The sequence below is a fragment of the Eleutherodactylus coqui genome, chromosome 2 (genome assembly GCF_035609145.1).
Source record: "Eleutherodactylus coqui strain aEleCoq1 chromosome 2, aEleCoq1.hap1, whole genome shotgun sequence".
Taxonomy (NCBI): domain Eukaryota; kingdom Metazoa; phylum Chordata; class Amphibia; order Anura; family Eleutherodactylidae; genus Eleutherodactylus; species Eleutherodactylus coqui.
In genome coordinates, this window is record NC_089838.1 from 180,994,867 (window position 1) to 181,019,916 (window position 25,050).

Consider the following 25,050-nt stretch of genomic DNA (forward strand, 5'->3'; position numbering starts at 1 on the left):
CTTGTCACAGAAAGTTATCGAAGTCAGGTTAAACTTGGCTAAGTCTGTACTTGTATAGCAGCAACACAATCTATAGCCCTCCAGTCCAACTGGCAGTTGATGATATAGTTACAGCAACAAGTCCCTGTTACACTTTGCTCACACTCCAATGCAGTTATAACTCAGTGCACTGCCTCTCTCTGTCAAGCCTGTCAGGTGGTTTTCCACTTAGCAAGACTGACTTTTACCTCGTAACTTTAGTACGATTCATTACACTTCTCACAATGCATTCTATTATCACATGCAGGCATTTTCAAGGTGGCCAACTAGCTAGTCACACAGCTTAGGTCAAACTTACTGGGAATCTTTTGTACATCCCCCAAGGACTCTCAAGGCAGTGGTTTGCAACCACTTGCAGGATGTTTTCTGGGTACGGCTCACCTAGGGTGTTTTCACCATGGAAAAATCTGCACCAAAATGTCTGAAATTCATATATTGACACGATTTGCCATGGAACTGTTGAGATTTGCAGCAATTCAATGGAAAAATCAGCATCAAAGTTTGTATGTAATAAATATGGATTTTGTGCGGATTTATCTGTGGTGGATTTTTTCACTGCATATGAAAGCACCCCTATCTATCTCTAGGCTGCACCTAAAGGCAGTACAGTGTGCCCAATTTTCCTAAAGTTTTGGAGCTCTTCTCATAGCTCAGAGTAGCCAAAGTTGGGTGATGCAGCACTTCTTGATGTGCTATCTATCTCCTGGATTGTGCATTTTAGGAGTATTCATTACACTCCCTCTTTCAGAAAGTTCTGTAAGCAACCTCCTTATATAAAATGTTTTTAGTTATGGGACTTTGTGGTGCCTTGCTAGTGCGTTCGCAGCCAGGATGGTCACCTGACACCTTAAATTTATGGTGTACAATCACCATTGCAGTGCGTGTTACCCCTTCATTAACTACCTAGTGGTTTGACCAAGAAAGTGTTTTTATGTTGAAAAATTAAGGTTTAATTGACTAGCTGGCCATTGGATGAGGAGGGATCGAATGTCAGATGCAACATGACCATGGCGGTATTATGTGCTCCTCTCTAAGAAAAATGAGGTAATGCAAAGAGTGCGGAAGAGAGCAGAGTTATGCTACAAGCTCCCTGCAAGGGCTATGTCCAGAGCTCTGGTAAAAACCCTATGGGTCTGTGGCAGTGTTGCCACTTCTGAATTATAGTGTGGGCCATTCGTTCATAAGGATTAATCAAAGCTATAATAGACACTAAATCTCAGCACCCAAAGGCTCATTCCTCACATTTGATGACCTGAAAGTCTGCTGGCCTTTGAGAGGTTTGTTCCAAAAAAAGAATTGTGTTTGAGCATTCTTCATGTGTCGAGGTAAATCTAGATACCCAACTTTTGTGCCTATGGCAGAGGATACCACCCTGGTCGATAGCCCTCCATTCAATGAACTGTATAACATGTACCTTAATATACATTTCTCCACCAACATCCTGTAAATATTAGCAGCAATGAGGTTATGCAACACTTATCAGAACCTGTCAAACACAGATCAAGGATTCAGTGTGTGTGTGTGTGTGGGGGGGGGGGGTACTTACAATCCTCATTAATTTTCATCCTTCTTAGTGCTTACCAATGGTTAATTTTATACACCATTTTTGTAGAACTTAAAGTTCCTACATTATTAATGTGTAAAGCTGAGACATAGCACAACGTTCTTTGTGCTTTAGTGTAACAGCCCATCTATTTGCACAGAAGTGGAGAAGATAATGTCAACAACATTTTATAACAGCCAATGGGAGGTGTTAAAGGGAATGGTATGTGCAGATTTGTGACAAAATCTTAATAAATTACTTTCACTCTCTCATATATCTCAATTACATTTATTAATTCATGCAAGAGCTTTTCTCATAATGATAATTGTTGATGGCACAATGAGAAAAGCTGCTCTCCATTCTTTACTGTTTTCAATACATTATTATTCTATTGTTACTCCTCCCTTCCACTCCTTCTCCACTACCAAAGAGAAACAGTTTTTTCCTAGTAGGTATGCAGGGGTACTGTTTCTCCTTGTGCAGATCGTCTATGTAGCATAGTGTGCCTCATAGGCCATGTAATACTTCTTGGGCATGCAAGATGGAGAAGAAAAAAGGTCTCTGTAGTGCCACCTATTGGAATGTGACTTCCCTGTAAGTCAATATCTGACCTTTTAACTCACCCAGCCAACCAGAACCCTGCCCGCTACTGATGAAGGGCAAGAACAGACAGCAAAACAGCTGTCTATGGATGGGTATATTTTCCTTATGGAGAAGACTCCGACTTGACTTACATCCGTAGTCATGTTATAAAGTCTATTAAAAAGATGGGCATTAACTCATAGGGAAGCTACTCAAGAGGTAGTCCTGCAAATGCATTTTTGTATCTCCTATTTGCCTAATTTCTTCCTACACATGCTAAGAAGTGAAAAAAACAGGGACACAGGAGTAATAAAAGGTATAGAAGTGTACTCTGCTAGAACAGAAAACTGTGTAAATACTGTAGGTCCCTTAACAGCACTAAGCAATAATGGTAGTATTTCACTTAACAGTTATATCCCGCTGTTCAGTCTCCCTAGACCTAAATATTTTTCTACTTACAGATTACATTTAATGTTTGAAAATACCATTCAGTGAATAGTAACCACACATGTATGACCACGTCAACTTCAAGAACGCAGAATGGGCACATTGTTCTCAGGATTGATTGTGTCCTAGCAGCCAGACCCCACCACCCTGACTTCCGTAGCATACGTAGTTGATATGCCATAAATGTCTTTTGATGGAAATTTCATAGCACATCAGTTAATATAACAGTATGTTTTTTGGAGTTCAGGAGGAAACAGGTACCTTGAGGAAACCCTTAAAAAGTCAGTGACAACATACAAACTCCATGCAGATAATAAATGAACAGTCTGCATAATGAAAAATTCCCTTCATATTCATGATTGCTGTTATCACTTGTATGACACCTACAGAATATGGGGAAAGAAAAAACAGAGCCACATGGGGTAATATTGTAAGGCTCAGTCGTAAATTGCCTCATACCCCAAATGTGTGTATGTGCTTACTGTATAAAGCAACATTAGAAGAGGGCAGAAAACATTAGGCGATGGAACCAGCAGAAATGCTGTTGTTGTGAAATAGCCAAGGGTCCAAGTTACCAACCTCATCCAGATATTCACATGGTTTTGTGTAAAACTAATTCACACTATGGCATAGTGCTCCAAACATACATAAATTTATTCAAATGTCCATAAAAAATAAAAGGAGGCTTAAGCTTCATAAATGCATTGTATTGGAGTTTTTATCTTTATGGACATCTGAAAAATTCCTGTATGTTTAGAGCACTGCGCCATAGTGCAAATTGGTGTTACACACTACTTAAATGGCATCAAAGAATATATGCAAGCAAACACTGAGCAGATATTTACAATGTATTTTGTAAGATGATTAAAGATATCTAGCATGTGTAAAACCAGCAGTTAATTAGAAGATCATTTATGTCACTGTATCTGTCATTCTATAATATAACATAATAAAATAAATCTTATTTGTATAGTGCCAATTTATTCCGCAGCGCTTTCAAGTAGTTTATTTATTACCACCAACCAAGCTGGGTACTCATTTTTCTAACCTCAGAAGGATGGAAGGCTGATCAACCTTGAGCGCGGCTACCTGAACCATAGGGGGATTGAACTCGCAACCTTCAGGTTTACTGATGAAGGGAAAAACAGCTGTCTGTAGATGGGTATCTTTTCCTTATGGAGAAGAATCTGGCTTGGTTTACACCCATAGTCATGATATAAAGCCTATTAATAGGATGGGCATTAACTCATAGGGAAGCTACTCAAGAGGTGGTCCTGCAAATTTTTTTTTTGTATCTCTTATTTGCATAATTTCTTCCTACACATGCCAAGAAGTAAAAAAAACAAACAGGGAAACAGGAGTGAGAGCTTAGGACTGCATTTCCGCTGCCTTAACATTCTGCGCCACATGAGGCTATATGCATTGTATAGAAAACCATAAAGCAATGCAAATCATAATGCTAATATACATATAACGGAACCTATCGATTGTGCATGGACTTGCTTATGGCCCTTTTACATGGGACAATTATCGGTGAGATTCGTTAAAATCTCCGTGCATCTGCAGGAATTTGAAAGATAGTTGGCACGGGTAAATGCATGCAGCAACTGAACAAGAGTTGTTCAGTCTGTTTACTGGGAATGGAGGTGAGGGGGGGAAGGGGGGCACAAGACCGCTCCATATCCATGCTGGTCGCACTGAAAACAATGCAAGCAACACTTTTTCCTGTGTGACAGCACAGGAGCAAGCATCACTGGGACGAGAGTTGGGTATGGTTTGCCCAACATCTCAGCCCATATAAATGGACCTTTAGTCATTAATTGATATTATCAGAATTTGAATAGCAGCACAGTATTCTGCCGCACTTTGTAATTCTGTAGTATCTAGAGATGAGCGAGCATACTCGCTAAGGCAAACTACTCGAGCAAGTAATGCCTTTTGCGAGTACCTGCCCGCTCCCCGCTCGTCTTAAAAGATTTGCGTGCCGGCAGGGGGCGGGGAGCGGCGGGGAGGAACGGGGGGGAGATCTCTCTCTCACTTTCTCCCCCCTGCTTTCCCCTGCTCACTCCCGCAACTCACCACTCTCCCCCGCCGGCACTCAAATCTTTAGAGACGAGCGGGCAGGTACTCGCATAAAGCACTACTCGCTCAAGTAGTTTGCCTTAGCAAGTACGCTCGCTCATCTCTAGTAGTATCTCATTTTGTTTGTACTTGTTATCTCAAAACTGGAAATTAACGATTCAAAATAGGAAGAGTGAAAGCTCTATCACAAGAGCTTACATTCTATGGGCTTAAACATATGGGCGTGTTTTAGTCCCGCTATGCGTCAGTGAAAATCACGGCCTCATAACAATATGAAGCAAAACCATTGATTTCAATTGTTTTATTTCCACTATCCAAATTCTTGCACGTAGTTAATACTACTCGCAAGAAAGATAGGGCAGGACCTATTTTTCCACTTTTTTTTTTCAAACTCCTGCACTAGAGCGGAGCTTGAATAGTCCAGAAAATAAACAAACAGTTCATAGGCTTATATGATCCATAGCAGTGACCATATTAGTGTCTGTGCCCATGAGTTTTTGCCCTAAAAGAAACAGGAGGGAAACAAAAGAAAAAGTTCTTGATTTGAACTACAGTGTTGTCCAGCCATCTTCTGTACCAGATAGGGTGTTGCATGAACCAATCAGCCACCCAGTATCTATGAAGTGCATTAAGATGTGCCATGTATATTGCTCTCCGGGTTGCAGCAATATGTTGCATAAACCGTTAAACGTTCACATTTTCTCCAACATTTGAAATAATTAAAGAAGATAACACTAGCTCACTAATATATACTAGGGGGGTAGCTACATAATGAATGAATACAAAAGTTAACCGGAGTGGCCCTTTCACTTAAAGGTCTCATTCACTTCTGTCCCCAATTTCATCATATATCTTAAGAAATAAAATAAGCATTTTAAGCTATTAAAATTTGCAACTTAGACCTACAAATACATAGTACGGTAGAAGGCAACACCTGCTGGAATACAGTGAGGGAAAAATAACCAACACCCATACCACTAATGCTAATATAGAATTCCATCTAAGAGGGAATATGAAAACTAATCAAAGGCTCGCAGCACATAATGATAGTGTAAGGCACATCAAATAAACTTTCCAAAGCCACAAAACTTTGCATTCCCTCAGCCACCAAATTTCAAGCAGAAAGTTAGAAAGTTCATTTTTTTCTTCTTTTTTTCACATCGCATAATTTAAAGGGAATTTGTCACCTACTTTTAACCCTATAAGCTAAGCTGAATGTAGGTGGCCTGTAGAGTGGGGATGTAAGTTTTAGGGCAGACACCCACTGGTGATATTTTGTATTTTGCGCTGCGAGAGCAAGTGAAAACACTCGCCTCGCAGCGCAAGAAAGACGCCGGAATGAGACCGGGATATCGCCAGTCTTTTCAATGGGGCCAGTGGCAGCAGCGCTAGCCCCATTGAAAAGATATGGAGAATACCGTGGCAGGAGCTTCCTTCATCCCTGAATTCATGAATAGCTAAGCACTGTCTGTAATTGGCTGAGCACTCAGCCAATAGCTAAGCACTAGCTGTTATTGGCTGAGCGCTCAGCCAATCAGCACAGCCCTTTTAGGAGGCAGGGATTTTTAAATCCCCGCCTGCTGAAAGTGCTCGACAGCAGTGTAAGGGAGCCAGCCGGAGGACGTGTGTGAGCGGCGGAGAGGTGAGTACTAGAGATGAGCGAACGTACTCGGTAAAGCACTACTCGTCCGAGTAATGTGCTTTATCCGAGTACCTCCCCGCTCGTCCTGAAAGATTCGGGGAGCGCCGTGGAGCGGGGAGCCGCAGGAGAGAGCGGGGAGGAACGGAGGGGAGATCTCTCTCTCCTTCTCTCCCGCCCGCTCTCCCCTGCTCCCCGCCGCAACTCACCTGTCAGCAGCGGCACTCCCCGAATCTTTCAGGACGAGCGGGGAGGTACTCGGATAAAGCACATTACTCGGACGAGTAGTGCTTTACCGAGTACGTTCGCTCATCTCTAGTGAGTACTTTTTTTTTAAACTCTTTTAACCACTTAACGATGATTTTCAGGGAAGGGCTTATATTTCAAGCCCTTCCCCGAAAATCATACTGCAGGGTTTGCCAAAAACCACTGCTTTCAATGGGACCGGCAGCAGCACCGATCCCATTGAAACCAATGGGATAGCATGCTGCACTTCTGCCACAGCTGTGGCAGAGGATTCCTTCATTCCCGCGGTCCTTTTTTTAAATTTTCTTCACACTATTTTTTTGGGGTTTTCTCACACTGCTTATATCCCTGAAGGAGACATGAACCATATCAGCCATGATCACTACTTCTGTACTGCAATGCCTTATCATTTGTAATAGTGATCATAGGCAATGGGTCTGATGACATCAAAGAAGGAGCACCCTTGCCCTGTGAATCCTTAACATGCCGTGATCTACATGGATCATGGCATGCAGGGGGTTAACAGGGGGGGGGGGGGGGTCGCTGTCCTCATGTACCCTGTTGTTGCAGTGGGAGGCCGACTTTCAGTAACAGACTGCTCCCACTGCCGGATGGCGCGGGCTCACTTCTGACCCCGCGCCATCCTATTGCGTTAAGTACCATACTGCCATGACATAACCTTACGTCCTGTGACATCAAGGGGTTAAAGGGGTATTGTTAAATCTTTAAAAATCCCACAATAAGATGTATTCAAAAATAAATAAGTTTATAAATTGTCGTGTTTCTTCCTGGACAATTCCATGCCTAGCGGTTCATGTTCGCTAACTAGTTTTTGTTTACTGGGCTACAACAATGATATACTTTACGCTATACAAGGACACAGCAGGCTATCATTGTGACCAATTAATTGCTAAGACCTAGTAAACAAAGACTGTGGGAGTCCACAAAATCATTTGATTTCAAATGTTAGTATGTGACAATTTGTTATTTCTAGCTGTTTTCATTTCATAATAGGATTTTGGAAAAATGTGTAAATCCTCTTCAAGCTTTGATGATAGAAACATTGGCAATTGATGACAGAAAAAGAGCACATAGTCCATGCAGTCTGCCCTTATGTTTCCTTTTTATTTCTCTCATAAGATGGGTATATGCTTATCCCAGGCATGCTTCATTAGTTGAAATTTGATATTTGACTGTTCCACAGTACAACCTGTCAACATATTTCAAACTGCAGTTATATCCCTATAGGTATATTAATGTGATTATGAGCCATTTCAACTGATCTGCCTAAAGTGTCATTAGCCTACTAACATACCAAGTATTATGAAAATGAATAAATCAATATCCAAACATATGCCTACCTAAATTAGCTGACTATAATTGATGCATATTCTTAAGCACTACGGTGGCTGATTTGCCAATAACGTGTTTATAACATTTCCAAATGTTGTGGCAATTTGCTATTGTTATCATATTTTAAAGACTTTAGTCAAGGGTTGGGATTCAACTGGTTTTCACCAGTTCAGTAGATGCCATTGTGAAAGTTACAGCTAGTTTACTGAACTGGTGAGTAGAAATGCCCTGAATCAATTCCTCTTGTACAAAAGTACAAAATAAAAATAATACACTTTCTTGTTTTGCTTTCTCTGCCAATCAACTCCATTTTAGTCTTTCCTCTTTCCAAGTAGAGCGATCATGTGTTAAATGGCATGCAACTGCTAAGACCAATCCCTAGCCTCAGCAACTGAGGCCAAGAATTGGCCAGAGTGGTCTCATGTCTCAGTACGTACATCACAATATCTAGGAGTAAGAAAGAATCAAAATAGAGTGCATTGGCATGGGAAGCAAAACAGGTGAGTATGCTAATTTTTTTACAGCATAAGAAGGCATTATTGGTGATAAAAAGGCAATTTTTACTGATGGGGCTCATAGGGGGCATTATTACTGATGGGGAGCAAAGTTGGGCATTATTACTGATGGCTGCCATAAATAGGGGCTATTATTACTGACGAAGGCATAGAAATGGGCATTATTATTTAAGGAGAATTAAGGGGGGTATTAATATTGATGAAGTCATAAAATGGAACACTTGTGCTGCATGATGGACACTGAAACAGCTATCAACTCTATGGGAACAAATTTCTATACAAGGCACTATGGATGGGGAGCCTGTGTGGAGGTGTGGAAAATGTAGGGAGGCTGAAAAAGCATGGAGCCAAAGATGACTGTATATAAAATTCTGCTGAAACAAGATGTTACCAGAAGTCATCATGGTGGTCTGGACCAAATGATTGGAAGGAGTGTAGTGACCCAAAAGGGTCTTACACGGCGCTATCGCTATATTAAGGTAGTTCAGACATTTACCCAGGACTTGAAATGGCTTACTACAGGTTAATTTACCTATTAAAAGGGTCAGGTACAATCTGTCTGGCAACCAGCCTCTTTCCCATTCGCTGTTGGCAGTTCTAGCTTTCATTGGCCAGTCTGCCTGGTAAGAAAGGCTCATGGATTGGCTGAAAGACAGTGGGATGACAGTGAGAAGGATCCCATGATTATACCCCACGGGAAGGTGCAGTTAGTTAGTGGATGGAGAACAAAGCAGACATGTGTGAGGAAAGTTAGTGAGAGCAGCAGTGAGGAGAAGATGGAGAAGGGAGACGGAGCGAGCAGTGGATGGAAGAAAGATCCTGGAGTGAGTGAGCAGCTGCGAGAAAGGAAATCCAGCTGGAGTACAAAATGAGCCTGTAACCAAAAGATAAAGAGCCAATACTCCTGAGCCCTGGTATTGTCACCTTAGTTGTCGGTGTGAAAAATGCGAGGTTTTAGGATTTTGTTTAAATATATATTGTAAAATCTAACATTAAAAAATCACCCAAAATTTTGTAAAGATATGTAACATAAAAACCTGATTTATACTTGGGTCATTTTCTGATGACACATTCCCTTTAGCAATGTTGTGGGAATTCACATGTTTGCCAAAATACTACTCATGTGACCAAGCTTCTACACACAACTTAGTTTAATTATTTAGGAAATAATTTTTTTAAGTTTTTAATGAAAGGAGCAACATAATATTAAATTTTTTAATAAATTGTTTAAAAAAATTGTGCTTCCAAAAGTATATGCTTTAGAACATCACAAGGGATTGTCTGAAAAAAATGTATGTCCCTGTGCCTTTTTACTGCATATGGATTTTTAAAAAGTGGAGACCTTCTTGGTAATTTCTATGAGCTTTTTGGACACCCAATTTGGTGAACTTTTGCTGCAAGGGAAATCTGTGGCCAGACAAGGCTTTCCCCAGCAAAGTCATCTGTTTACAGGTGGAGTCGGACCTGCGGCAATGAGCTCATCACTGTGGCAGCTTTCCTATGAAGGGCATTGTCTTTAGTGAATTGCTTTCCACAGATTACAAATTGTCATCACTCCACCACTTATATAGTCCCCAGTTACACTCTACATTTCGCATCTCAGACATACACATTCTGGTAAATTTTATAGGACTACATTATTAAGAATTCATGTTTTAAAAAAGAAGGAGAGGGCATCCACTACGTCTAGAAGAAAGCAGGTTTCATCACTAACATAGAAGGGGATTCTTTACTGTTAGAGCAGTTAGACTGTGGACCTCTCTGCCTGAGGACGTGGTGATGGCAAAATCAATAGAGGAGTTTAAAAGGGGACTTGATGTCTTTCTGGAGAGGAAGGATATTATAGGTTATAAATCTTAGGTTAATTGTTAATTCGGGTATATAGGAAGGTAGGAACTATTAGGGGTTGATCCAGGGAACAGTCTGATTGCCGTTAGGGAGTCAGGAAGGAATTTTTTTCCCCAAAAGGGCTAATTGGCTTCTGCTCTTGGGGTTTTTGCCTTCCTCTGGATCAACACAGGAGGATAGACAGGCTGGACTAGATGGACATTGTCTTCATTCGGCCTAACGAACTATGTTACTATGTATTTAAAACTTTAACACACATAAATGCACTGGTGTAAGTGAGAAAGATATGATCCCTCATTTTCATAAATATTATACATATATTTCTTACTTTCTATTATTTCTGGAGGTACAGTTAAAGGGAACCTTCTATCAGCTATTAGCACCATAAACTAAGTTTGGGTGCTTATAATTTAGATGAAGTGGAGCTCGGGGAGCTGTGCCTCACACTCACCCGTTCCCCTCTTCCTGCGGTGTCCTCCAGCAAAGTCATTGAATGCAGACCAGGTTGATTCTTTTCAGTAGGCTGTGTGCACACTTCCATTCATCTCTATAAGAGGTGCATTCAAGCAACCATCTGAAAAGAGTTGTTCTGACTTCGCCACCAGAACAAGGAACCAGGTGAGCATGGAATACTCCCCAGGCTCCATGTTAGCCTAACTATAAGCCCCATTACTTAGTTTATGGGGCTTATAATTGATGACAGGTTCCTTTTAAGTGTAAAGGTTGATTTAATGCTATTAGCTAAATAAAATCCTCAGTTGTATGTGGCATCAAGTAAATGAACAGCTTGGATGTTTGGGAAGTAGCACAGCAAGAGATAACACGTAAACAGCCTACTGTGATAAATGACATCAAAGGTAAAAACTGTAGACTCCTATTAAACTATCACCACATCATACAAATACTCCTTATGTAGTGTCTGCTGCTTTGATGTAAAGATCAGTACCAGATGTAAGAAATTTAGAGGTGAAGCTCCAGACACTTACACTTGTGCGATGCAGAAATTGTCAGTACCACCCCTGGTAATTACTGGCCTGGTAATTCATTACAGAAGTTAAACGATCAGGTTCCACCATGCAGTGATAAACCAATGGTGCAGTGTCTCATATGTCGTAGATTTATAACAGCAGCTAAGGTGTTGAACTGGACTGAATAGGTTTTAATAAACAACATTTTTCTGCATCTAGTGTAAGAAATAGCTATATTTAATAAGGGTCGTTGTTCAATATTCACATTACAATATAGCACCAGATATGATTACTTACAAATGATGAATGGATCTACCTCAATACTGCAATAAAATAACCAGAGCTAATATTTCAAATGTCTGGATACCATATAGTAAAACTGTCATGGTCTCTTGGGCTATTTCCATCTGTATGGTAACCCATTCTGGTTACAATGTAGTGGGACATTGAGGTTTGGGAAGGGAGATTACATAATTGCTATAAAGTGTAAACAATTTGTGAGACGATAGAGGGAGTGAATAATATGATCTATAAACAGCTTTTCAGATGTATAGCAATCTTTTGGTGAGTCCTTGGGGAGAGGGGCAGAAGACAAATTGGGGTCATAAGACCTATGCAGAGAACAGTTGACAAGTTAATGTAGGCCCTTAGCCTTGGCTTTTGACTACAATACTACCTTTACTCAAATTTTCTCCCATAAATAGATGCCTAACCATCAAAATCAACATTTTTATAATATATCGTATCCCATAAATTACTAAAGCTGAACCTGACTGAACTAAACAAGTCGGAACTAGTCTATTACTTGTCTTATTATGACTGCTGGAGCTGATAGGATCTTTAATTCACGTAGCAATCAAGGGTATAGAAGGTGCAATTGTACCTGAACCCTTTACATAGGGGCTCTAAAGTCCTTCTTGCAGGATAAGAGAACAGCAACGTTATAAATGGGCAGATGCGATTATAACATAACACAAAATTCACAATGTAATCATAGCTACTTATACAAACTCTTAAGGCCTATTTACACCAGCCGATGAGCGCTAAAAAGTCAGTCATCAGCAATCGTTTTATCGATATCTGTGCATGTAAATGTGCGCCGATCGTGCACTTTTCGGGCACTGCTGTCTGATCGTTAAATTCAGTCCAACCTAAAAATCGTCATTCACTTTTATCAGCAGTTCTCCACAGGGAGTGCTGATAGCATAGTTTCCTCATGGAGAACAAAGGATCTGAGCACAGCTAATAGCCCTCCGTGAAGGCTTCATTTACACACCTAATTGGTACTTAAGTGGCTGATCGCTCAAAGCTGTCACTCAAACTGTCATTTGAGCGATCTTTGAGCGATCACCTGTTGGTGTAAATGGGCCTTCAGTCTTGTCATTTGTCCAGTACCTGACTAAAGTTGTAGATTGTTACCTACCATCTAAACCATCAAGAAGCCCAATTACACATCATGAGAACAGCGAGTGTCTTGAACCCTATAGTAGTCAGGGCCATTAGTTGCCCAGATTGTTGGCATGGAAGGGTAAAAGGGAACAAAGGATTTATTTAAAATGACATTCAGTTTTGATAAAATAGTTGAAGTCATACAAGAGAAAAAAAGAATAGTGTTAGAGATAGATGTAATAGAGCACATTCGGGGTCTCATAATGGTCCATGTGTTATTTCTAGTACTTAGACTAAAGCCGGTATCACACGGCGTCAGTGAATTAACATACGCATTTGCGCCGTGTATTTGCGTAATGGGTATGCATATTTTCATGCACATGTGTGTTTTACTAAAAGAAGATAAAGATGGATAGCGCTCCAAGAAATGGATAAGACGTGGTTGTCAAAAAATACAGTGAATGTACGTAAATAAATAAGGGGCAATCGTATGTGGAAGGTAACTCACCCCGTGACGCCGGGCCCGTCTGTAGGGTGCCCGTGCGTCAGTATCCAAGATGGCGTGTCAATCCAGAAAGAAATTCCTCGCACCGGTCTCACGAGACATCCTGAGGAGAGCGTCTTGGTTGCTCCCGGCGATGAAAAAACCACCACGGGATAGAGATAGATCAATGTGAAAAACAGAAAATTAACCAGCGCTCCGGTGCTTTGGAAAATGGCAGATGATGCAAGGTAGTGCAAACGAGGTGTATATGATGTGGATGTTACTTACTTCGCAGGGGTGCTAGTGGTTAAGCACCCCTGAATCCAAGGTAGCAGGCAGAATTCAGAAGGTATATAATAATTCCTTTTTATTGCGACGCGTTTCGGCCGTTATATCGGCCTTTCTCAAGCATGCTTGAGAAAGGCCGATATAACGGCCGAAACGCGTCGCAATAAAAAGGAATTATTATATACCTTCTGAATTCTGCCTGCTACCTTGGATTCAGGGGTGCTTAACCACTAGCACCCCTGCGAAGTAAGTAACATCCACATCATATACACCTCGTTTGCACTACCTTGCATCATCTGCCATTTTCCAAAGCACCGGAGCGCTGGTTAATTTTCTGTTTTTCACATTGATGTGTGTTTTACTGTTATTTTTGCACACGCAAAAACCAAACAACCATTATACCATTCATTGAAATAGGTAATTAAGTTAATTCAATTTGTTCTATTTATTTGCACAAATGCGCAGGTAAATACAACATGCTGCATACTTTTTTGTGCTAATGGAATGCGTGCACAAAATACACTTATGTCAATGAACCCACTGAAATCAATTGGTTCTATTCACTGCGTATTGCGCCTGCAAAACATGGTGTGAATATATTTGTGTGAATTCGGCCTGAGGGCTCTTTTCCACAAGCGTATATCGGCCGCCGTTTTCCCAGCCGGCCGATATACTCTATGCCGGGAGAGATAAAACTGATGAGCGGGTGCACAAATCAAACGTTTGTGCGCCCGTTCCAACAGCATTGGGTCCTGGCACATATACGCCGATACTACCATGCCATCACCCCTTTCCCTTCCCTCCCCCTTGCAGACTCACCTCTCCTTTTTTCCCTGCTCGTTCTTTGCAATGGGAGGGGGCGGGGCTAAGCGATGGCCTGTCCCGCCTCCTCCCATTAATGGCTATGGACAAGGGGCGGGGAGAGGACGGGAGCTTAGCTCTGCCTATGTCCTGCCCCTTGCCCACAGCCAGCAATAGGAGGCGGGGCGGCCGACATTAGCTCCGCCCATGTCCTGGCCCCTCCCATTGCAAAGAACAAGTGGGGAGGAGAGCAGAGGTGAGGCTGCACAGGGGGAAGGAGAGCAGAGGGAGGGAGTTTAGCGGCCACGCTGCTAAACTCCTTCCCATCTCCAGCCGCTGCCATGGGCTCCCATAGGAGCCAAAGCAACGGTCGACATATTCCAGCCCAAAAGATAGTTTCAGGACTATCTTTTGGGCCTGGCGTAAAAACGCCCGGCGCTATATTGGCCCGGCCGGGCGCTTTAATGTGTCAGGAATATGGCCATTGTGATCTGATGCATTGGAATTGGAATGCATCAGATCACAGCGTATATCGTCTGGCTGTGAAAACGTGGGAAAGAGCTCTGAGACTGTAATGTCTTATAGTAACTACAAATCTTTATAGCTGAACATAAAGTATTTGCTATTCTAAAACTTTTTATTGTTTTATAAACAAAGATATTCACAATATTGACACAAAAGAAAGTATTCCATGTGATTCATACATATATGGTATGGCAATAAATTATATTACAGTTGCAAAGTATGTCATATCATAGAAAAAATGTTAGTTTTGTGTACATTGCATTAAAAATAGATAAAATATACACATAAAAATGGTCTAGAGAGACCAGATCTAAAATGAAGAATTCAGTTTTGACATTCATCAGAGGTAATTTAGTGTACGCAGAGTGAAGATACAAATGCCAGACTGCTGCAGGTTCAACCGGCTGTCTTTCTGCATCTTATCATAGAGTTTTACGTTTTATGACATTAGGCTCCAGGACCACTAACTAAGTCCAGCTGCAGCCATTGAACTGCACAAATCAAAGTCATTAAATTGAAGATAACAGAATAGTGAAGACTCTTATGCATCCCTCTAGGGAATACATGAATGCATATATGATAAGTTTAGTATTTTAGTACACAGGTGTACAAATTTAAATGGTCACTGACTTTTAAAACAGCTTTTGCTTGCAAGATAGCCAATGTGATAACCAGAAAAACTGCAATTCCTTTTTTTTTTACATGACTTGCTGTCCACTGCTTGTTTTCAAGGAATGTTATCTTTGTTACTTGAGTTGGCAAGAGAAACAGGGGATAAGCCATCTTGCTTACTGAAGTCTAGGAGACCAAAGTGGAGGGGATGGAGAAGGGAGAGACACTTACACACAAATACACTGTTAGAGCTAATGGTGAATGTTTCATTGCTAGTTATTAACAGCTACACTGCTCACTACTGCTGTCCACTGTCATGATAATAGTTTGCCTGTGTGTGTTACAGTTAGTGAGGGGAATCTGGATTTTTTAGTACACAATGTATAAAACACAGCATATCAGTTATGACCCTACCATCAGTTCTGTGACAACTAAGAATCAGAGATAGAGCCTACAGATGGAAAAACATAATGGCTAGATAGTGTTGTTCCTCATGCAGACATACATGGCAGCGTTTTCTTAAACGTCATCTGAAAATTTAGGCATGCTTTAATGCAATATATAATTATAATATAATGAGTTAACATTAGATAAATATTTTTTGAAGAATTTAGAACTCTAATATAAATCATATGTTACTAGTAATTATTAGGAAATTATAGTACCAGTGTTTCTGGCGGCGCAATGCGCCACACGACAGTGCTACTTGAACATCACACAGAGCACTGCTGCATACATTGTTCATCCCATACAACAGGGATCAGAAGCTGCATAGCAGTGGAGATGAAGGACCTCTGATGAGGTCACCGTCATGCTCCACCCCTGATCACATGAAGGTGATATCATCAATGGTCCTGTATCCTTGTGCAGATTACAGGTGGTCTACCAACCCCCTGTGGCCTCAGTTACAATGGAATGCTAACAAACACCTAACCGGACAGCAGCCGTGTGCGTACAGGACCTGTGATGATGTCACCGTCAAGTGATCAGGGGCAGAGCATGTAACTCCCTCACTGGGGATGAAGGACCTTTGATGACATCACCATCATGTAATCAGGGGCAAAGCATGTAAATCACTAACAAACCCACTAACTCATGCACGGACATACAGGTCGTTAGTAGTTTGAAGGAAGGCTCAGTGTATATAAATGTTGGAAAGCAATGCTTCAAGACTGTTCATGTTACCAAATATAAATGATTAAAATTGTGCGGATAAGCAATATTCTTAAATGTGATGATTGTCGACAAAGCATTACATTGATCATGTCTACACACTGTATGCTATTATATCAACTATATATGTGGAATAAATGTGATATGTTTATAGATGATTATGAATAAATCCCATCCATACAGAATAGTCTTATAAATGAGACATGTAAATCAGAAATGATCTGTTCACCAAAGGAAATGATCTTTGACATTATGGATTGCTTGTACAGAGTATGTTTCTTCCAAAATGCTGTTCTGTATAGATGCGAGTCATAGACCTATGTGCATTTATTTTGTGTATTTAAACCATTTAGTAGATTTTATAGATCCAGTTAAAAAAATGCCTCAATGAAATCACCACTTCCAAGATCAGCATACCCATATGGAATTATAACAAAAAGTATTAAAAAAATTAGGAGCTCTGCTACTTAAGAAATAATTATAAATTATGGGAGATGTTGAAACAAATCTAATGTCAATTTCTTTGGTCTAGAGAAATGTACAGTAAACAAATGTAGATTATAAGGCTATGTTCACATCTGCGTTAGCAACCCCAGTGTGGAGGTTCTGTCGCAGGTTTGATACAGAATGCTGGAAGGAAACGTGCCTGCATGAAGGATTTTGTTGTCTGGTAAAATGCTAGACAGCTGAACGGAGAACAAACAGACAACATTAAAGTCAATGGGGTCCATTTGTGCCATTCGGTTCTGTTATAAGACAGATCCCTTCGGCCAGGGGATTCCAATGCAAATGTGAACATAGCTTAAGACATATCTCAGTATTTCAGAACTATACACAAGTGGAATTACCAAGAATGTGATTTGTGGATGAACTTCACTGTCAAAAAGGGGTCAGAAACGCTATCTTCACTGTCAAAATACACTGCCTTACGAGAGAAAATGTCACACCATGAAGAAATGCTCAAGATGAGACAAAACTCAGCAAACAGATAAAAATCAATTTTAGCTTCAAACAATTACACATCTCATATGGCTCATAGCACAGGGTGAGAAGTAAGTAGTGAGGCCACCATGTTAATTAACTTGACATTGCACCGATTTCCTCAGTGCATGAATACTGTCCTAGGTAGTACTGTGTGTGGTATTGACCACAATCAACAGTTCATCTTCATTATGAGGTTGTAGGAGTGCAATCACTTGATGTCAAATCATGTCCCATAGATTCTTAATTGGAAAAAAAATCTGGGGATCATGTTGGCCAAGGAATTAATTGGACACCTCGCAAAGCATACCTGCTGATGTTTTATTTGTGGCCCATGCATTATCCTGCTGGAAAATGGAATTGGTTACATCCTGAAGATATGGTAGCAGCAACAGCATTAACATATTGGTGTGCCATTAATATGTCCCTGATGTGTACTAGAGAGGGTTGCAGGTGATGCTGATGGTAACCCAAAATATGACTCCACATTGATGAGCTGTGTGGCACTACAAAATGGCAGAAAAATCAGCCCGATTGTCACATCATCTCCAAACCCTCGCTTGGCGATCATCATTGCTGAGACAGAGTCTCTTTTTATCACTAAAAACTGCAACATGCCATTTGTTACACTAGGTAGCTCAGGAGCAAAATCACTGCAAGAGTTCACAACAGTGGTGCGGTGTGAGAGCCAATCTGTGCTTTGCACAGCTTGCCTGCAAGCCTGCCTGAAGCAATCTACACTGAACTGTCATTGCTGACATTAAAGCATACAAATCTATCTATACACCACAGAATGTCACCAGCTATGGACTGTAGAGCCGCTAATGAATGACATCAGATGTGTCAATCTCTGTGTTGTGACATTCAGCTCAGTGCTCCAGTTCCACTATGACAATGCATGTTTCATTCTGCTGACCACTGTCTCCAAATTTGACCCACATTGTGGCATGCTGTTGAGTTTCTGCCACGATATGATGCAAAGACTAAGCGGTTGTATGTAGTTTTATGATGAAACTTATTAAACTCATCATTTGATGAAATGGCTCTCAGGCATCTTCACTTTTTAATCTTTAACAGATGCAAAAAACAATAACACAAAGTAGTTGCTGTGAATGTGACAATGCTACTAAGTTAGCTTCACAGACTGGCAGACAAACTTAGATTGTGTGATTGGCCAGAAACTGCAATACTTTACATACCTTGTGTAGTACCCCAGAGTTGGGTACTCCAGCACTTTCTGTGATGAGTACAGTGTTAAACCAGGTTTAATGTGATATATATTTAAAAAGTGTGAAGAGTTATGATGTTGTGTGTTCATCTTCCCCACTGAATTATGTGTTCTGGTAATATTCTGTAGCCCCTGGTGAGTACAGGTCACTTAGCAACAGTGAGGGGAGTGTGTAGCCATGTATAGAAAGCCTGTGAATTGGTAAAGCCCCTAGATAGGCTGGGTTAGCAACAGTACAAAAGGGGAGAGTGGGTGGAGCTAAGTTAGCCTTACAAGTCCAGAGCTAGGCTCAAGCTTGAGAGAGACCAGGGAGGAACAAGGAGAAAGCCAGTGCAGTGGGAAGTGGAACATCAAAAGTGTGAGTAAGCAAGGACAAGTTATTCTGGAGAGTTAGCAATGGAGAGAGCGAGAGAGAGAAGAAAATAAGTTTGGCCAGGAGAGAACTGCAGCAAGAAGCTAGTACAAACAAGCAAGCCAGAAACCAGTCAGTTCTTTGTAATCCCAGCCAGAGAAGTAAAGCTGGTGTGTAAAATCAAGAGGGCAAGGGGGAATACAACCCTTACCTCTCAACTCTAATCAAAGTGTTTTTCTAATGTCAAGTTGTCTCATCTACCTCAAGTAAATGTATTTCAAGTTGTGTAACTGCTGACAAGTAAAAAAAACTCTATCTGTTTCTGCCAATAAAGTGTTAATGTGTTTTACCAGCTAATCCTGCTTCCTGGAGTACCTTCCCACCATCTACAACATCTGCCCTGAGGTACCACCCTACACGTTCCAGAGGCAAGGAATGCTACCCCAATTTTTGTTTAGTTCTCCACTTTTTGCATTTATTAGTTATGTTCAGAACGGGTCCCTACAAACAACATCCCCCCCTACCTGACTCTGTGGGTAGCAACCACCTGGGGTATCACCGTCTTAGATTGTCCGACTCTGCGGGCAGCACACAATAAGAACTGCCAAATTTACCACTGAATGTGACGTAACGCACCAGATTATGATTTTCCACATCTCAAGAGAGCAGCAGAGCCACCGTGATTACCATCTTATACACTGAAAATTGCATAATGCTGCAACAAAATCTGTATGGAGTTTCATTTTCTCTTTGAGGCGTTGTATGTTCCTCAGATTGTAGGGGTATACTCAAATATCCATGAGACATTACTGTTGTATAAAAGCATGCTCTGATTTGTATTTTAATCTTGACTTTAATGATTGTCTTGTTCATCGTTTCTTCTATAGAATGCATGATACACACTAGTGTACACAGGCAGAACTTGTATCCTGTATATAATACACATTTCAAAGTTATCTCAGAATAAGGGCAGCTTCCAAAAAAAACTCGCGATAGCCTGTTTTGTTCCATAAACATAACCTTATCACCCGCGTATCTGTGCATATTTTTTGCGCTGTCTGGGATCGTTCAAATCGGCGTTGGACACACCGACGCTGTGATTTAAAAGGCTGTGCAGCCTAATTAGTACCAGATGTGTTTGATTTCCCGTGAAATTGCGCAATTACGTGGGTATTGAGTGTGCATTCGCGCACCCCAATAGACTCCTATTGGACCTTGGTGCACAAAGGAGCACTAAAATAGAGCATGTTGTGTGTTTTTTGCATGCACTGCATGTGCGCGTTAAATGAAAGATGTAAACTGGAAAAAAACAATGTTTTTTTTTCTCTGCGTATTGCAAATGTGAATCTACCCTAAGAGCAAGGAAGGAAGGAAGGAATTGCATGCAATGGCTTTGTGTAAGTGACATAGGAATGCAAATTGCAATACCATCCTAATGAGAGAGCACATCCATCCCACAGTAAACCAATTAAGGAAAAAATGTATACTACATGAAGAGGAACCTCTTCATCTCTCTCTTTCTCTCTAACTTTATGATGCATGTAGCTGTTATTTTCATATATATATATATATATATATATATATATATATATATATATATATATATATATATATATATATTTGCAAATTAGCATGTTTAGAGAGGTGGCTGTCAGTTTTCTGAGTACTGATACTGATATGTAGGTGATGGTTATGGAATAATATTAAAGGTTTGCATGAATGGCGTTTCTAAATAAGTCAGATGTAATAATAACACATGTGATTATCACTACACCCCACTGTCTTTGTTGATATCTTGCACCCTGTTCACATGAACAGTAGGTGACAGACACATATACTGCTGTCTAGAATAATAGCACTCTCTAGTGATGTGAGAAATGTGCCAAGTTATCCCAAGCTAATAAACTGAACCACATTTGTAGTGATAATTAAGAAATATCACACAAATGAATGTGTTATGTGAGAAAACAATATTAAAAGGATTGTAGCTTGTCTTATTGGTTATAGTGTAATTTTTTTTAGGTAGACACTCTTTAGACTTTTTAGAGCACTAACACAAAACCGTATATTGTATCAACAGAAATAAAAAGTTGCTTTCGTTAACTTTTCGGAAATTGTGGTCCAAAGCTGTGATAATGTCTATTTTGTTCCTGAAGAAAAGCAGACCTGTGCTTTGGAAACTAACACAAGCAGTCATTTGTGTTCATTTACAGACTATATTGTGCCTCTCCGGGATATCGAACGATCATCTTAATTGGGGAAGATTGAGATTATGGAACATTACTTCACCAGTTTCAAAAACACTAGCCATTCCTATAACACTAGAGGCTCATTATCTCTTTATTTCATGATATATAAGGCTACAGTTTGGCACTGGGCATGGTAGGCAGAAAAGAATCCAGCATCTTGAATTTAAAGTTTAACAGGATGTCAATTATTAGTAATTTGCATAAATGAACACGACCAACTGATAAATGACTCACTACTGAAAATAACTGTATAATATTTATTTCTTGTCTAAGACTACATTTAAAGTCAAATGTGCATTTCCTGTTTTTCCTAGAAAAATCTATTAATTACTAACAAAGAAATGCATGAACAAATTAGGCTGCCCTCACACAGCCTTTTTACTACAATTACTTCTTGGGGCTTTGGAGACTAGCGTCGAACATGGCATTTCTAACACAGCGATTTTTGAATGCTGTATGCTCTATATTTTGTGTTTTAGTGCTTGTTAACGCACCTCAGCACCCATCACAATGATGGGCTGCATTAAAAAATGCTGTCAAACGCTGTAACGTGTGTTCGAATACGCCACATGAAATTGCGGTAAAGTGCTGTTGTTTCAGATGTGGTATTTTGTGAATGCATGTGTGAGAGCAGCCTTGGAAAGACAGTAAGGCTGGCTTCACACTGGTGAGAAAATCGCGTGATTTTAGAGCGATGCGAGAGTGAGTGAAAACGCAAGATTATGAAACCAATGATTTTTAATGATTTCATTATCATTTGCAATGTTTTCCCTCCTGCAATGACACGGAAAAAAAAAAGTTACATGTCCTAATATCGCCCATTGTCTTCAATACAGCGCCGGACCCTTTGAAAACAATGAGAGAACATTGTGATCCCCTGCCACAACTGTGACAGCCATGCCGGGGGATTCCTTCAGCTGCGCAAGCATACAAAGCTGTTTCCATGTGAAAATGCCTCGCATCCAGAGGTTTTCAGAAGGATTGTGAGGGTGATATCAGACAAGAGGTGAGTATACGATAGTTTGTTATGGTTTTCATGTAGTGGCCGGCGCCTGTAATTGCAGGCACGGCTCTCATTGAAATCAATGGGAACCATGCCTGCAGTTACAAGCACTGGCCACTATAAGGAGATCGGTGTGGAGGCTTCTGCTCCGATCTCTATGCACTTGGATGAAAGTCTCTGTGCCAACCTCCCCTGTAGTGGCCGGCGTTTGTAACTGCAGGCATGGCTTACATTGATTTCAATAGGAGCCGTTCCTGCAGTTACAAGCGCCAGCCACTACACGAAGGTCGGTGCGGAGGCTTCCACTCTGACCTCTGTGTATTTGCGGCACTGATAGCTTGCACCTGTTTAGCTGATTGGTCGTGGTCCCGAGCGACGGACCCCAGCCGATCAACTATTGATGACCTATCCTGATGATAGGTCATCAGTAGTATTTCTCTGGAAAACCCCTTCAAGCATTTGATAAGAAGTCAATTAATGATACTCTATGTTCACATCTCCTTCTTGTTTTCTTGCATCATAGAAACAAAAAAAAAGAAAACGTCCTATGAAAGAACCGAATGGCATCGCATGGATCCCATTGACGATAATGAGGATCACCTAGCTTCTGTCATGGCTTCCGGCGCTCTCCTGTATGAAGTAGCACAGCATGCTGTGCTACTTTGTCCATGATTTTCTAAATAGGTATGCAACAGAAATTCCTGACTGATCCTCCGATGCAGATGTGAACAGAGCCTAAGGTGCAAGTTCTTTCTGAATGCAAATAAGACAGAACTCAAACATGAAAAGTACCCATAATTTAAATGGGTTCATTCACATGAGCGATTTTTCACTTGCACCAATAGTACAAGAGCAAAAAAATCACAGCACTGCGAGAATTGCCTGTTATTTCCTGTGAGAGCGTGAAAAGAGTCCCTTCACACTCACATGCCATGTGATTTGCATGTGAGTGTGATGCATTTTTTTACTATTTGAAAAATTGGAACAACATGCAATGTTTTTCATGCGCACGGAAAATGCATGTACAGTGATGCAAACCACGCGTTTTTAAACACCCCAAAACATTGCAGATTCTTGAAATTCACAGACAAAACAAGTGCAATATAGATTAGATTTTCTCTCATCTATATAAACTCACCCATGTAATAACAGCCTTGATTATATGAGCACATAAGGAAATATAATTCCGTTTTTTGCATGGTGGTTCTTATGGCTGGTTGTACTACTTTTATACCTGGTGCATAAAAGGCACTGAGGGTTCAGTATTGCACTTATAATTATGCTACAGTAGCTTTGAATGAGTCTGCAACACAACACAGACATCTGACCTAGAAGAACTGAACATTCTGTAATTACAGCATAAGATTTCCTTTAATTTAGATACACAGCACAATAATTACACAGCACTCACAAACACATTTTATTTTCCTTTCAATACTTCTAACCCAATGTTTAAAACTGTTGAACTGTATTTAGGCACCTTGTTGGCTTGGCATTGCTATATTATTAAATATCCATATTTTACAACAATGAACTCATGTGTAGTACAACCATGTTTAAACATATTATATATAATGTTTAGCTTTATGAATAAATATACAAGCAAAAAACAGATATTAGATAACCAGTTATCAGATATGAAAAATAGGCAACTATAGTGCCTGTATCCATTCAAACAGTTCCCAAATGTGATGTGCATTGATGCACTGGCTGAATAGTTTCCAATTTTTAAATACTGCTAACCACATTAGGAAATCCATTTTCTTAATTGCAATAATTGTATCACACATACAAATCCCACAACTATATACAGTAGCAAGGCTTCTTTTTAATCTATTGCAAGAAACCACTTACATGAAACACTTCAAATTGTATTTAATATCATATTCTTACCTTTATAGGAAAGGCGAAGTCTTGGCTGGCTTGTGTCTGTTGCCAAAGATGCAATTACGTGAAGTCCAAGGAAAACCAAAGCTTTAATGAGAATATAAGCCATGCTGTTTAAAGTCAGTTCTGCGTTGTTCTCTTTCGGAATGACTTTTAGCTTCTCTGCTGGAGTTTAAAAAATAGCTCTTTTCAGTACCTTCTAAATCTCCCTTAGGAATCCCTGTTTTTCCTAGTACACATTTCCTATTTGTCATGCCTCATTACAATGCGTACTACAGAGTGGTCTCTTGTCATGACATTTGTTTACAGACAGACATGTCATTCCTTAGTCCTTGCCAGTGCTGTGCTGTCTCCTAGTCCTGCATTCAGTATAACCAGGCAATCAGTACATTCAACTGCAAACCATCTCAATAAACGCCTCCTTGCTGCAAGCTGCTGAGAAATCTGTTCCCTGCTAAGACCTGCCAGACATTTCGTTTTAATTCACCTTTCACCTTATGTAATTAGAAGGGAAAAAAATTATTTTTAAGAGCTGTTAGATCCTATCAGCAGGGATGCTAGGCTGTACACTGCACTCACCCACACAGGAGATCAGTGAAAGATGAGAGAAAGTACTTCACTACTCATCTGGCAGGCAACTCCTACTTACTGCACAGTAGCTATTTGTGTCATTGCCCAATTAACATTTTTTGAAGTGTACTATTTTGGTAGACTAGGAAATTGTATTTGACTATCATGAAAACATTTATATATTGTTGAAATATGATAGCTTATCGCCAATATTTTTATGATCACAATAGAAAAATTTAAGTTGGA

General features: G+C 40.4%; 1 protein-coding gene across 1 annotated transcript in view; it reads right to left on the minus strand.

The window, feature by feature from the left end:
* Positions 1 to 24,724, minus strand: part of SEMA3E (semaphorin 3E) — a 170,502-nt gene extending 145,778 nt beyond the window's left edge. The window contains exon 1 of the mRNA XM_066592012.1: positions 24,241 to 24,724. Within this exon, the coding sequence (XP_066448109.1) occupies positions 24,241 to 24,343 (103 nt within the window). The 5' untranslated portion in view covers positions 24,344 to 24,724. The remainder of the gene's footprint in view (positions 1 to 24,240) is intronic.
* Between the last annotated feature and the right edge of the window lie 326 nt (positions 24,725 to 25,050).